General features: G+C 36.6%; 1 protein-coding gene across 7 annotated transcripts in view; it reads right to left on the bottom strand.

The window, feature by feature from the left end:
- Positions 1 to 14,095, bottom strand: part of LOC140150971 (uncharacterized) — a 91,768-nt gene extending 77,673 nt beyond the window's left edge. For 4 of the 7 annotated variants that reach the window (XM_072173140.1, XM_072173144.1, XM_072173143.1 and 1 more), the window contains exons 1-2: positions 13,786 to 14,095; positions 6,221 to 6,351 (exon numbers count right to left, since the gene is read on the bottom strand). In XM_072173140.1, coding sequence (XP_072029241.1) covers positions 6,221 to 6,351; positions 13,786 to 13,867 — 213 coding nt within the window. In that variant the 5' untranslated portion in view covers positions 13,868 to 14,095. Of the gene's footprint in view, positions 1 to 149; positions 183 to 6,220; positions 6,352 to 13,785 lie in introns of all 7 variants that reach the window. The other 3 variants (XM_072173139.1, XM_072173142.1, XM_072173141.1) reach the window with 1 other exon arrangement.
- Between the last annotated feature and the right edge of the window lie 2,904 nt (positions 14,096 to 16,999).

The raw sequence follows: 16,999 nt of genomic DNA, 5'->3' as shown, positions 1-16,999 counted from the left end.
CGCTGACAAGTTGAGCACTCTGTGTATGTTCAGATGAGCAATCTCAGGTAACCATGGCAACTACATATTCAAAGAGCAAAGGATGTAAGTATTTTGTATGTGAGAATTGACATCTGCCCAAAGAAATGAAAGTGTTTTTGGAGACGTACCACAGATTTGTTAATCGCACGGTCAATAAAAGGCTAGATTAGGAGAAATGAAAGGAAATTAATATGTTTAATGAGAACCGGTAGAACAGAAATGGGCTATTCTAGTTCAAATACACACACCCCCAATGGAAGACATGACCTTAATCTCTTACAGAGGGAGTATAGCTTTCAAATGGAGTCACACATACAGGTAACCCCATTTGAAATCCTCACTCCCTGTGTGGAATATCAAGGTCACATTTTCCACAGTGGTTGTATGGATTTCAACTGGCATAGCCCAATATGGTGATATAGAATCACAGCTCTTCCCTACTTTATCATGCTGGTTCATCCCATGCACATAAATGTAAGATCAACATAAGACTGAAAGGTAACAGAATCTGCACTTTTAATAGTGCAAACTTTCAAAATCTACCAGTCTGTGATCTGGTGTAAGGTCCCAAGGGTCCCAACCTGATGATACAGATCTTGCCGATGAAAGATGGCATACCATCTGAAAATTCGTAGATTCGTAGGTAGAAATACGTGTTTTTTTTGTATTTGGATCAAAAGTTTTACATTTCAACCAGATCTGCACTATTTAAACAACAAATTCAGCTCACATATATGCATATTATCGCATGTGGTCTTGACTTAGTTCTCATGATAAGGCAATACTTATCATAAATGTGTTTGCTGTAATGTATGCTGAGGCCTTGTGGCTTTAGTGTAGTCCACTACAATTCACTATTTTTTATGTAACATCCTCATAACGTTATTCACACATTACACTCACTGTTCGTCAAATCAATCTATACCAGTTGACAAACAACATCACCAACATAGTAATGTAACAATTGGTAAGTTTTTAGCGGGTTTGCCATCGGACAAGTTCAGAACTGTCAAGCTTTCATCAGGAGTAGCTCTGACTTCTTCAGGACAAAGTACCTAAGAATGAGACATGTAGGCTGCCTACTTTTTACTACTGGTGGCTAAGAAAAGAGCTGTTCTGTTAAGGGACAGTCTTAACAGTTCTTTTCAGAACCACCAGTAGGCAAGGGGCAGCCTACATGTTTCATTCTAAATAGGTACTTTGTCCTGAAGAAGTCAAGAGCTACTCCTGATGAAAGCTTGACAGTTCTAAACCTCTCCAACAGCGAACCCTATAAAAAATTACTAATTGTTATGAACTCCCATCGTAAAAGCCTATCAAGTAAGTTGTCATTACATTACTCATGTTTGCCTGACAAGGTTCATTTTCACTGACATTCAAGTATTATTAGTTTTGACATCCGTAAGCTTCCAGAGTGTACATCAACATTGTCCACACACAGTTATGTGATATGTGACAACATACCCTGTCATTCCTGATTGAAATTGTTGCAAAGGATCATCATTTTCTTTTAAATCTTTATTTTTGATTAGAAGTGAAATGCAAGCATATGGGTGTCATAAAAGTGTATTGGATTGAATAAAAGATCACCCCATCCCACTTTTGTGATAATCTTAAAAGGGTCTCTTGACAAAACAACCCTGTGATGAACAGTTGTGAAGTGATTACACACCATCAACAAATTTAGGCTATTCCTGCCCTACACCTGGGGAGGATTTACGAAAAGCCTTCCACAGAGGGAGTATGTTTTTCAAATGGATTGGCTAGAGTTAATTATTTTGTAACCCAGACACCCCCTGCATATGGCTTTACCTATATCTTCCACAACTGGAATGAGTATTTTCAAATAGAAATTTTTGATTGGAATTAAAAGTAGTTAGTGTTTGGGGTATAGAATAATTGTATTCTCTGGGCCTTGTGGAAGAAAAAAAAGATTACTTGTATTATCCACTGAATGAGTAACCCAAGTTAAAGAAGAAATAAAAACAAACAAATAAACAGCCGCTTGCATTAAAGACCAGCTATGACATATGGACAATGTCAGAAAGTCTGTCGTAATAAATATTTGACATCTAGCAAACTTGGCCTAAAAATCCATTTCCTACATATTTCTTTGAAAATTAAGCTACAAATAATAAATACAATGCATGCAGGCAGTTGATTAATTAATTAATTAACCCAATTTTCCTGCAGGGTCCTACTAGGTTTGGCTAATACAAGAAATTTGGTAAAAAAAGTAATTGTATGTTTTTGGGGAACCATCTATGACATTTTTTCCACAGCATGTAACCAAAAGGCATATAAAAGTTAAATTATGGAGATGCACCTAAAACAACTTGTCAAGGATTGAAAAAAAAACAACAACAAAAAACCACCACAGTAAATATGTGTACTATTGCTACATTTATTGATTTTTGTATCAGCTCATCTTTAATTAATCTAGTTTCTGGGCTACGTTTTAATGTTGAGCTTGTTCAATCGTGTGATTTTGCATGTCTCATTATTTCAAATGAGAGCTATTAAATCTTTTCTTAAATGTAACATCTTTGATTCACTTTTTTCATTCACAATCACACAGCCACTGTTCACCTAACTACTCATTACTCATTACTTATATTTCAAAGCCAAAAATCTTAATGCTTTTATGAAAATTAACATGTTTTATGTTGTCGCGGTAACATGGCCCATGGCGTGACAAGAAAAGGAAACCAGCATAATGATGATACAATTATAAATGGCATATAAAGTACTGGGAATTATGAAAAGTGTGAAATACTAATAGAAAATTAATGCAATAAATATCATCCCAAGGGGAAAGAGGTACCCAGTATGCAGTGTGTCATATGTACCCTGGCTTGCTAAAATGACCAGAGTATGACATGAGGGTGTGAAAATATGAATCAAAAAGGGATATTTAAGGCTTAAATCTAATCCAGTGGATTTAGACATCAAATTGACTTGCGGCTGTAGATTGAAGGCTTTTCAAATGTAGTTTAGCAGCGTCAAATGCACTTTAGTGGTTCAAAAAGAAAAAAAACTTTCATCACAGGATCAATTTGTTTTTTCACAGCTTGGGTGATATACATCTATTGATTCATTTCTCTGTTGTTAACAATTTGTGTATTTACATTTTTAGAACAAACTTGGACACAAGGCGACAGTTTAGAAACTCTATCAAAAACAAAATTACAAAATACTGATCACCCAAGAGATTTAATGGGCTATTCAGTTGAAATCCATACACCACTATGGAAGACATGACCTTAATCACCCACACAGGTGGTGTAGATTTCAAATGGAATTACCCATTCAGGCAACCCCATTTGAAATTCACACTCCCTGTGTGGGAGATTAAGGTCCTGTCTTCCATAGGGGGTGTATGGATTTCAACTGGAATAGGCCAGTGTCATTTTTGTTTGAGTACGGTTGCTGATTACACAAAGTTTGAAAGATGTAAAGTATGTGAAGTATATGTAGGACTGAAAAGCTTGAAACTCTGGATTATATGGTCAAAAATATTCAGACATGAAATGTGACCAACACTTATTACTTAGTTGCAAAGTGCTTGAAGTAACCAGACCTTTGCCTGTATATACATAATACCACCCTTTTGGCATATGCAATGGTTTGTCTGAGTTGCAACTGAACATGAGGTAAATGTAGTAGGGTGTGGCATGTTTCAAAATAATCAATCAAGACATTGCTTTTTTAAAATATCATTTGAAAATATGAAATAGCTTGTTGATGCAGAAATGACTTCAGTTACAAATTGCCATCAACATATAGGCCTATATCAAACACACACTTTGGGTTTCAGGTCCTAGATTTTATCTTGGTTTGCGAGAATCAAAATCCATCATAGTCACTGCACTTACTGTATGATACAATGAGAGAAGTTGATTCTCGCAACCGAATCTTACAAGAATCATTACCAGAATTGATTCTGTGATTCGCGTCAAAATCTAGGCCCTGGGTTTGATGCGCCTTATCATGGACAATAGAGGTCATCAGTGTGACGTCATTTTCGTTCATCTTGTGGGTATATCAATATAATTACCAAGTATAAATATCACATGATAACCTAGAGATGAGTACACAGATTTGCACCCATGACAATACAGAGAAATATGCAACCGTATTGATTTACCAGCTTTTACCCACATGATGTCGAAACTCTGGCAGCCTCTATTACCAATGAACGCATACGCACCCTACAGCCCCAACTAAATGAAAGTTGTTTATAACGATGTAAATAACTTTTATGCTCTTTCCATTATATCCAGCAAGCATGGATGACAGCCGTTTGTGTGTGTCTTCTGTTAGGCTGCGATCACATAGAAGTATACTATTCGGGTATACGGTGCACGTTTTGCAGGTGCACGCGTATAGCTTAAATCGAGCAAGGTAATTTCATAGTACCGGGTCACATAGGCACTATTCGAAAAGGCTGTATACCTGCGTATAGTATAGTATAGTGGGAATCGTGCATGTTCGATTTTAGTGCAGCGTATACCGTCCTAATTTGAAAACCAAACCATATTTGGGTATTAGACGAAGAAAATTGGTAAACAGCTGTAAACTGACCTATACTGCTATTTGCTATTTAAGCTATCATGAAATACGCTCATTCGATCAGGCTGAGTTCACATAGTATACTCCTATATGAACTCAGCCTGATCGAATGAGCGTATTTCAGATAGCTTAATACCGTATACCGTATACTTCTACGTGATCGCAGCCTTACACAGCAATATCTCATGTGTGCTCTCATTTGACAGAGTTTACAAATGCACCCCCACACACATACACACATCTATTATAAGTTAATGATGCCACACATGTACATGACCACCCCACACAGACAAGGTGAAGTTTTGACAAAAAAGACCATTTCCATGACGATGGTATACATTTAAAAGAAAGTTATCATTGTCTAACCCCTCTCCAAATGCTGAATTGATAAATTGGCAGTTGTCACAAACCAAAATGAACCCTAATTACAACAAGCCTGTAATGATGGGCAAATAATTGAGATTGAATTGTAAAATGTGGTTTGAATTTAAACCCAACCCAGTGACAATACTAATAAAACTATGATTCATTTTGTTTGAAGCAAGCATCTATCAAAACAGTAAATACCTGAACTGGGATATATGAATCATAGCTTCATCAAGGTTGCCCTATCTTGATGATATTATGTCAATTTTCTCGCTTAACTGAAGGCCTAGACACAAGTTACATCAATGTGTAACATCAGATCAACCTGGTGAAAGAAACCAAATAGGCTATTCCAGTTGAGATCCATACACCACATGTTGAAAACATGACCTAAATCGAGCACAGAGGCTGTAGATTTCAAACATTCAGATAACCCCATTTGAAATTCACACTCCCCATGTGGGAGATGAAGATCATGTCTTCCATAGGGGGTGTGCAGATTTCAAATGGAATAGCTCATTTCAAAATCAAGCAAACTGATGTCGGATCAAAGAAATGGAATCATGTCAAATACAATTGACCTTTTTCGGTAAATCCCATTAGCCTTTGTAAGTACACCTGAGATGTCTTCATTTGAAGAGCTTATTTCCAAACCGTGTTAAGTCCACAAACCCATGTTTCTGATTTACCTGTGTGATATTACAATATTTGATTTCAGTTGGATGCACCATTACAAAGCAAACAAACAGTGGATGGATGCACAGTAACAATACTGTGTGAGGCCTTTTTTCCCCAAATGAGAACAATAGTGTGCATATTGTTATGCAGCATTGTTGTGGTAAATGATGACTTGTTGATGGTACACCTCATTGTTGCTAATGTCAAATGGGTCAAAGTAATTGTGATTGTATCACACAAGCAAATGAGACACATGTGGTTGTGGACTTAACACGGTTTGGAAATAAGCTCTTCATTTGACGTCACGCCAATCTGCACCGATGTGTGACATCAAATGAAGATATCTCAGGTGTACTCCCAGATGCTTATGGGATTTACCGAAAAGGTCAATTACTGAAGTTATATTTATTGTCTCAATGAGCTGTTGCTCCATGTTGCATCAAAACAATCAACATGTTAATTTTATTGAGCAAACTGTGATGTCCAGCAACAAGAATGAGTTCTTCTGATCTTATTTCTTTGATCCTGTCATGAAGCTTGATTTCATACACTATGTGTAAAGCATGGTAGATAGGTAACTCACCCCAGCTTCTTTGGATTGTGGTGAGGTACCAAACAAATCCTCATCTCCCTCCGCTCCAAACAAGGCTACGCCACCTGCTGGGATCTTCTTCCCACTCCTTGTGGTCCTGGACTCAGAGTGGCCATGGATTCCTGAGATTATAAAACAAAATGTGCAGAAAACACAATCAGAATATATGATGTAACACACTAATAACAACGTCTTTACAAAACACTGTGGAAAGAAAACGAATCAAGTCAATATTTCTTCATATTTAATGTCAAAGTTGGACATCAAGATCGCTTCATCAACACACCAAAAAGTGCTGACAATCATGATTATTAGACCATGGGTGACAACTCTCTAGTCTGAAGGTTCCCTAGTCCGAAGGCTCCTTAGTCCGAAGGTTCGCTAGTCCAAACACGTAATTTACCATTCGCTCGTCCGAATTCTGAAAAAGGTTCGCTAGTCCGGATATCGGGTTCTTTAGTCTGAATATAGAATAAGGCTCGCTAACCCTAACCCTAAACCCTATCCATAAACCTTAACCCTAAACCCTAACCCTAACCCTTATTCTATATTCGGACTAGAGAACCTTCAGACAAGCGACCCTTCGGACTAGAGAGACCATGATGGGGCTAGGTAGCATTGGTGCCATTGGCTCTTGATCCACCAGTATAGACTGACACCATCAGTTTAAAGTTTTGGCATCCGTTAGCTCCCCAGTCACGCAATCAGCAACACATATAGTGCACATTATCGTGTGTCGTCTACCGGTAGTTCAGAGATACGTGATGCCAGAGTCAATGGCTGCTTCCACACAGTAACCTACTTCTGAACTTGCTGTCAGGGCCCTGCTATCACCATCAGTATGAACTGTTGTGAGTAGCCTCTTGCACAGGCTAAACCAATACAATATCAGTAGCAAAATAACTTCCTGATGTTTTTCTGTTGAGATAACTAACTTACTGACAATAACATATGATTTACGCGCAAATAAATTGCCTCCAATCTGTTTTTTAATCAATCCAGCATAATGGTATAAGAATTTCTTGGCCTTTTTCCTCACCAACAGCAATAGAACCGTCATTGTTGAATAATATTTGATCAACGTATACACAAAGGAGCATCAAAATCCACAATTATCATAACTAAGATTTGCAATTCAAAAATCCACTGAGGAAAAATGGTCATGATGGGAGACGGGTGTTGAGCCACTTCTTCCACACCCAGATATTCTCCTTTCAACAAAATACAATCTGAAGAACACATAAGTTGTCCAAGTGTACCAGATGAGTTCCAATGAGTCTCGCTGTACCATAAGTTGCATCTTATGCAAAATGTAATCCTTTTCGTAACACCCTCATAGTGATCTTAAGACAGGAAGCTTTAGTTAATTAAAGTGGAATGCATTTTATATTTGTTGTTATTCAAACAATCAAAATCAAGATGGAATTTCATTTCATACTATCAACAAAATATGAGTAAGTTATGTTGAAATTGTTTTATATAGAATTATAGATGATATAAAGAATGTATACTAGCCTAGTAATATTTCAAAAAACTACATCACCAGATACATGTAGACACTGGGCACTTTCATACCAAATTCACTCAATTCAGTCTCAAAATTTTAATTCAGGCAAGCTTTCCCTTCATACGCACACCTGTGCATCACGACATCAAGCGCTTACACCACATTACATCATGAAGGAAGTGGTGTGTATATGAAAGCCTAATTTCCTAAGATGCAAAATTCAATGCCAGAGTTGGGTGCATAGCTAAAACGGCTCTTGTCAATTCCATTAGGCGAAGTGGTCACTTGGAAATGTTAGGGGCCCGGGAAATAGGGCCATGGTACTGTCTGTTATAATACAGAATACCAATTTGGAGCTTGGGTTTGCATTAAGTTCTATAAAGCTTATTTAGTAGTAACCCGTTTCTAGTTTGAAAAGAACAAATATAAATGGGGGAAAAAGCACTTGGACTATTACATAGCAACTTTAAATAGCCTCTGGCAGTGCACTGGATCAAGATAAAATAAATAAAATTATTAATCTAAATGATTAATCTTGGGCTGCGACTCCAAAACTGACTATATTTAGAAAATGTGATGCACGTTATTGCACATCCAGCCAGACTAAACGAAGAGTACAGATTTGATTATCTGTCTGTTTAGGACCATACAGACTCTGAGTATTCGACATAGACTATTCGATGCAACAGATCTTTGTTATTTAATCTATTCACATTCTATTTTCAGCAATTTGTAGCTTCTAAAGGATGTTTGATGGCGTAAAGTTGATAATATGTTACATCAAATGTCTGGTGGAAATGTGTTAGCGATTTTACGTAATCAAACATTCATTACAAATTAAACATTACTGGAAATAGAATGGGAATAGGTTAAATTATGAAGACATGTTGCACCAATATTCCACTAAAAGGTCTGTATATCGGCCCTTATGGTATGAACTATGCTCAGTAACAGTTGACCTTGGAATTAAGAATTCTATCACATGTCCTAAAAGACTTAAATGAATAACGTTTCCATCTAAAGATAGCTCTATTAAAAAACAAATCAAATTTAAAACAATTTTTTTACCATTTCACTACTGTGCACAATGTACATGTGACATGAGATATTAATCAGACCAAAGTCGGCAATAATGAAATTGAGATACAGACACAAATAAAGAGCAGTACAAATGTAAGAAAATGAACATATAAAAAGTACAACCAAGTATGTCATGGATGTGGGGTTATTAACATTAGCAAGCATAAGTACTGAGCAAGTTACAAATGATAGTAAATCACTTTTCAAAATGTCCAACTTTGGTTTCAGTGAATCGGATCATGTCACATAGAGACTGCTTTACAGTACCTATATGTGCACCTGTATGAAAATATCTTCTTGCCTAATTGATTTGACTCAGTGGAAATGGGTACACTGAATGCTACATGGACATTGCATTTGAGCATAACGCCCAGCCCTATAATCATAGCATGCTCATTTACTAATCATAACAACCTATAAACCTAATTCTTGGAATACCTGAATCATATGCAACAGGTAAAAAATCATAATCGTATTGATGGATATTTCAGCTAGAAAAAAAAAAAAAAAAAGCAAAGTGATTTATAGTGCGCTACACACAGGCACAATGCCTAGACGTTGATCCACAAGCCTCATCACACTTTACAGGTTGTCGCTGAACACTACGGCCCCACATCATTCCATAAACCATTTAACAACAAATCAGGGACTTTGCTGCTTCAAGAGCGCACACCCTAGACATTCCACAAATAACCATCGTAACCAGGATCAGCTTCCCAGGTATCGTACGGGTCAAATTACAACAAGACAAATTAGCAGTAAGTTCCTTGTCCAGAGGAATTTCAAGCTAACTCAATTTTTCCATGAGAGCGTACTAGGCACCAACAGGGTTCGAACCCGCAACCTTTCGCACCATAGTCTTGACTGCCATTGAACTAACTTGACCTATTAAGCCTATTAGTATCCTATTTGTAAATGCGATTTAAAATAGCAGTGAAAGATATTTAATACATAGTTTTGTGCTATCATATTGAACACCTGTACCTGAAGGTAATCAGATCAAACAGCGATGATTTGGATGAATACTGTATCAAGATAGCCGTCACAAGGTCCTAGTATTCTAACTAGGCTATTCCACTTGATATCCATACACCCCCTTTGGAAGGCATGACCTTATTCTTCCACACAAAGGGGTGTAGATTTCAAATGGAGCCACCTATTTAGGTAGCCCTATTTGAAATTTGCACTCCATGTATGGGAGATGAAGGTTGTGTCATCCATTGGGGTGTATAGATATCAACTGTAATAGCCCATTGTAGCGATAAAACATATGTAATGTTGAATTCAGTGCTATCAGAATTCAGCGCTATCCAAGATTGAAATTGATTCATATAATGAATAAATTCCTGCACAGCTTGATTTGGAATCAATTTTTTAATAAGTATGAAATTACTTCAAATAGTGAATTAAACTAACTCAAATTAGAACAATATACACTTAATTCAACAACAACAACAACAACAACAACAACAACAACAACAACAACAACAACAACAACAACAACAACAAATATTTAGCCATTGATTCAAACCGGGGGTACTCAGTACAAATGACCATACTGGGGCGTGCATAAACATGGGTAGCATTTTCAGCCTTCTGGTATATCAATGACCCCTTTTCAAAGCCTATTTTGGTATATGAATGGGTCCCTTTTTCGGAAAACAGCCCAATTTTTCCTTAATTTAGCCAAAATTTTCCCAAAATTTTGGGGAAAATTGTAAAAACTAAGACAATTTTGGTTAAATTCGGCTGAAAATTTAGACTTTTGGTATATCAATGGGTCCAAATTTCTTGAAAAATTGGTATATTTATGGGTCCACTTCCAAAATCTCAGCGGCACGTCCCTACCAAAACCAAACTTGAGTCCCCGATTCAAACTACATTATTATACAAATGTTGCAACACATTTTACAAGTTGAATTTGGAATAGGCATCAAAGTTCTCAGAAGAGTGGTATAAAGTCATTTCTTCCTGAAAAGTAAAAGATTAAAGTGAACTATTTCTTGCACAACCTCATATAGGATCATAAAAACCTCCTATAGGAGTAACTTGGATTTCCTCAAGCCTGCCTGCCGTTTCCTAGCGTTCCTTATTTGCATTTCTTGTTAATCCTTGTTAATCCTTGTCCATCCCCTACTTGTGAAAGCTTTCATTTCCTTCAACAGTTCCTAATCCTCAGAAAGTTGATAAAAAATGGGTACCATGCATGACTGTTTACTTGCGTCACCATGGTAAGAAATTTACGAGTAAATGCATTTTATGAGTTCGAGTTCGAGTTAGAGTTCGAGTTAGAGTTACAATTTAGAGTTCGATTTAGAGTTAGAGTTGCAAATTAGAGTTAGAGTTGCATTTTAGTGTTCAATTTAGAGTTAGAGTTACAAGCTGGAGTTAGAGTTACATTTTAGAGTTAGAGTTGCATAAAAGAATAGGCTATTCCAGTTGAAATCCATACACCAAGGTGTAGTTGAAATCCATACTCTAACTCTAACTCCAACTCCAACTCCAACTCATAAAAAGTAAACACTCGAAATTTACAGGCTTCAAAATGTTTTCCCATTTGATTGTACAGTCTAAGCTCTGCTATATGACCATGATTTGACCAAGCATTGGCTGGATAGGTGAAAAATATGGATAAGCTAATTATGCGTATTTCTGCATTGAATGATTGAAGCGCTTAAATTTGGATAACAAAGATTACTCAATATGGAGTAATAACACTGACAGATGGGATTTGAGTGATTTATACAACATATCCTTCTATTAATGCTAAAGTGCATGAAATTTGGGTGTCAAGTCATTAAAAACATGTTTTCCTATATGAAGACCACATTACATGGCTGCATAACTGAGGGATCGCTATAAGAGGTCTGGATAAAGGAGGTTGGACCTTCCAACCCTTTCAAGATCATACCCTTTCCACCTTCCAAGATCATACAACCGGCTCATCGCATCATGTTATTCTAACCCTAACAGGCTAGGTTACGTGACCCCTCCAACCTCCCAGTAACATCAGTTGGCACCGACGGTCGATGGATGTCGGCCGCAGGCCACCACAGCTAAACAAGTAAGTCGTGAGAAATTGGGTAAACTTTTCATTCATTCATGAGGTTGGACCTTGATATATGAAACATGGTTTTCAGTCTTAGAGTACAACTAAGCCTCTCCTAGTATGGACATTTGTTTTCTTCTCAAAAATACTAACCAATTAATGACAACAATTTCCTGCCCAAATCTGCAGCTTACACCTTCCCGTTGAACACCTGATAATGCTTAGTTACATGAAAATTCATCCAAAAAATTGCAGCTGAAGTCCATGTAAGTCACATTCTTGTTGCTCAACTTAAATACCATATCAGAGGAGCCACAACAAACACCTTGCTACACCCAGTTCCCATCATCAGGGAATCACTAACTGGCTGTCAGCTAACAAGTGCTGTAAACTCGACTGAAGGTACCATATATTAAAATTGTACCTGCAGAATACTCTCATATTCCTGGTGAACAAGACATAATGAACTTCTAAAGCAATAATTAAACACCTGGTATACATGAAGCATGTTGTCTCCAGTCATCTTGTCTTTGATAAAATTCTAAAATAAATGTCCTAATTCTTCAGTTCCAGGTACGCAATGGGTAGGGTACTACAAATAATCAGTGTGTATTATGTATTTTACGGTTTTGACAACTTTGTCATAAAATCATCAAACTTATAATGGTATAAAATTTACCTGCTTTTACAATAAAATAAATCAAAAAGATCTGCATATGTTTTATGACATAGCCCTATTAATCAAGATTTGCATGATTTTTGATAATTTAAATGGATTTCTTTTTTTGTCCTGTTACTTGTCATAACTATTTGGGCCAATTTACCAATAAGTCGAATCCCATGAATCACGACCTTGAAAACAATAACGCTACTCACAAAAACTAGATTAATGTAATCCGCGAAAATACATTAATGTCACTCACACCAATGCTATTAATTTCATTCATGATGAAACATATAAATGTCATTCAAATCAATTATACTAATGTCAATGTTGTAAAATTTGATATCAGTGATACTTTCCAGAACTATTTCATTTTTTGTAGACATGCATTCTATGCCATCTATGACATCAATACCCTGCTAAACCTATTTTTCATAATCATAAAAGAGTCACAGATTCTATAATGTTAGAGTACTTATCAAACTACTTGAATATTTTCAGTTTTATAACACTTGTACCAGTTGAAAACCTTCTTTGGTCGATACAGGGAGCATGTCCAGAAATCTTCCCAAAATGTGCCAAAAATACATAGATTTTTGCATGATTTCATATAAAACCTAGGGGGCTGGTGCCCAAAAAATACCCCTCGGATACCACTGATGTAAAAAGAAAAGACAGCCATAATTTGCAACACAACATACATCTGATTAGAAAAAAGAAAGTATTGTATGCTTAGGCAATAGAAACAAATTAGTTTGATATTTTGATCGATTGATGCTTGGTCGATCCTTATTATTTATGAAATCAATTAATTTACTATTGTTAATTGTGATAACAAAGTAATTTTTGCCTGTAGTGATAATGACCAATATAAAGTTAGCGTGAATTCTGATTAATTAGTTGATAGTTCATTAATAACAAGCATCGAAGCAGCATCAACGGTCGATCCAAAGATCAAACAAATTTGTTTCAGGTGCCTTACTTGGTGAAAAAAACACACACAATAGAATGTTAAAACCCCCGGATGGTGGTAGTGGTTTGAGCAAAAATCCGTCTACCTCATTGGTCTTTATGTTTCATGAGTAAAAACTTGGTACTTGAGATGACAAGAGAACCAAACAAAACTTAAATAAATACAAAAACAAATCACTTGCAATATAATATGAATCAAAAATGTAAATCTGTAAAGCAATCTTATTTCAAAGATAATGTAATTGCAACAGATATGTAAAATCCCATATACCCCATCCACTTACCAAAACAATTGAGAGATTTTGTCTGTTGTGCTACTCTGGCAGACAATGTTGTCATACCAGGGATGGTAATACACAGATGCATGGCTGATGCTGCAGGTGGCAAGATGTCACCAATATAATACTCCCTAAATTACATCCATAGAAATCATCATGGTTTATATGTCTAGACCAGGTATCAATGTCTACCCCATCTGATCAGCTATAAATCCCAGCTTGCATCGTCTAGCTTATCGTACCATTGTGAAAAGTTTGGTGATGAATGGTGGTATGAATCAACCAGCAACCCACATCCAGTCATATTCACCACAAACAAGACTTGAACTAGTTTGGGGGTATGAAAGCCACCCCTCCTTCAGTATAACTCTATTGGGCTTACCCCTTCCTTGTACAATGGACTAGTCCACAAAACTTTTCCTACTGAAGTGTTTCTAGATTTATGATTCAAACAATTTACCTACAAATCATGCTACAAATCAAATATTTATCATGGACTTTGATTCGGTACACACTGAACATGAATATGATATAATAATTTACTGAACATATGTAATATTTATAGATTATTTCAGTTCAAATGTGTGTAAAAAGTTTTATTTCAAGGTAGAAACACCACACATACCAAACTAACTTCAATTCTTTTGATGTAAGTCTCCTTTGGCAGCTCTACGGAAACCGTTGATTGGATAAAATTGAGGATTGCATTAGTTAACATCCTCCTTACGTGTTGCCGTAAGTTACAGACCAAGTAAACTTCAGGGTTGCCAAACCTGTGATTTGGTAGCCCAATCGGGCAACTTTCGAAGATTTTCCCTGTGACTTTTGACAATTTCCAATCCCATAGAAATTAATGGTTAAGAAATAATTAGACAACTTTACAACATTGGCTCTCACGGCTTTCATTAGTTTCCTGTCGCATTGGAAACAAATATTTATGAGAAAATTGGGTGACTTTTCAATTATTTGACCCATGATTCGGGTTGATGTGTTTTGACAACACTGGGAAACTTGTGTTAGCTACATAGCCATGATTGCAATGTGTGCCATATAAAGTGATTTTGGGTAGAAATTATTCCGGCTCATGTCGTTTTTGTTCTTCAAATATTAAAGTAGTACATATATTTTGCAAGGTATGAACATATTTTGAGGCATTTTCTTTTTGACATTTTGTATTTTTTTGCAGATTGAATTAATAAATTTCTTCTTTAAACCATCTCTTTACGATGATACTAAATCAATTGAGGATAGAAATCAAAATATATGGAGATGGGGAGAACAAGATATGGAGATAGAAACAGAAAGAAAAAGTGAGAGAAAGAGGGAGAAACTAAAAGCAAGGCAGTAAGTAAGGCTAAGAAAAAATTGTTTGCTTGCCCTCAATTGAATTTTAACAATTGGGTCGGTCGGCTGGGATTTCTTTTTTTTTTTTAATAATTACTAGGAAACTCTACTGTTTGTATTAATTAAGGCTCAAAATATAAACAAGGCGGTTCTCGAACCACGAGTCTCGCCTGCTTTCGTGACCGCCTGCTTTTGCGATTACTTTGGTAGAGGTAAATGAATTTGGCGGTTATCGGCTGGGCACGATTATCTGGCTGATGGTGACTGTACCCACCAAGTTTCATGCCCATGCAACAGTTTTTACTAATTTGACTTCAGATTACCCCTGGTGGACTCGAAATGACCTTCCCAAAATTTGGCTTTAAATGATGACTGTACCCACCAAGTGTCATGCCCATACGACAGTATTTACTCATTTGACCTCAGATGACCCCTGGTGACCCAGAAATGACCTTCCAAAAATTTGGCTTTAAATGTTGACTGTACCCACCGAGTTTCATGCCCATATGACAGGTTTTACTAATTTGACCTCAGATGACCCCTGGTGACCTCAAAATGACCTTCCAAAAATTTGGCTTTAAATGTTGACTGCACCCACCAAATTTCATGCCCATATGACAGTTTTTACTAATTTGACCTCAGATGACCCCTGGTGACCCTGAAATGACCTTCCAAAAATTTGGCTTTAAATGTTGACTGTACCCACCAAGTTTCATGCCCATCCGACAGTTTTTACTAATTTGACCTCAGATGACCCCTGGTGACCTCGAAATGACCTTCCAAAAATTTGGCTTTAAATGTTGACTGTACCCACCAAGTTTCATGCCCATACGACAGTTTTACTAATTTGACCTCAGATGACCCCTGGTGACCTTGAAATGACCTTCCACAAATTTGGCTTTAAATATTGACTGCACCCACCAAGTTTCATGCCCATACGACAGTTTTTACTAATTTGACCTCAGATGAACCCTAGATGACCTCAGTGACCTTGACCCACTAACCAATACAAACCGGTTCTGCCTCGGGTCAAGATGCAACCACCCACCAAGTTTGAGGAACGTGCAACCCCTAGTCTCCGAGAAAATAGGCGGAAGGCAAACTTTAACCAAAACTTTAACCAAATTTGTCACATCCACACACACACACACACACACACACACATACACACATACGGAAAAGTGATTATATAGTCTCCTGCCTTATCAGGCGAGACAAAAATCAGACAATTTTGGTGTCAAAATGAATCAACTAACATTACAAAACAACTAAAATGTTGAAAACAAGCTCTAAAATACATTTTTTTACATCTTCAGAATGCAAACATTTGAAAAGAAAAAAAACCACTTTTTCAGGAATTTCCAAAAATAGGGTCGGTATTCTTTTGTACAGTAAATAGAAAAAAACAACCTTTTTTCCGATATCCAAAATTAGGATTGGTCGGTTGAGGGCAAGCAAACATCTTTTGGCCTAAGAGAGACATACTTGAACAGAGAAAGACAGACAGATGGACGGACAAACATATAGACAGACAGAGAAATGAGTGCATGATTATTTAAACAATGGAATATGAATTTTGGATATCATGAGATCTACAAACAAAGAAACACCATACCACATAACTTGAGCCCAATATTTATTTTGACTAATTAGATTTTCCTACAAGCATTAAACCACTTTCCTCCTTTTCCACACAAATCCTACAGTATTGAGAAAGATTACGGCAGCCAGAATTCTTTATTTTTAGCCATTTTGAAATTATTTTATTCCTAAGAGAGACAGAACTGACCAATATCAATTTCTTGAAGATTATGAAGGATATAAATCCACCCAGATTTATTTCATTACAAATTAAAGCTTGTTTTATTTTCCTGAG

This window comes from Amphiura filiformis, chromosome 4 (assembly GCF_039555335.1).
Source record: "Amphiura filiformis chromosome 4, Afil_fr2py, whole genome shotgun sequence".
NCBI classification, from domain to species: Eukaryota; Metazoa; Echinodermata; class Ophiuroidea; order Amphilepidida; family Amphiuridae; genus Amphiura; species Amphiura filiformis.
The sequence above is the reverse complement of the archived record's forward strand: the minus strand, read 5'-3'. Positions and strand labels throughout refer to the sequence as shown.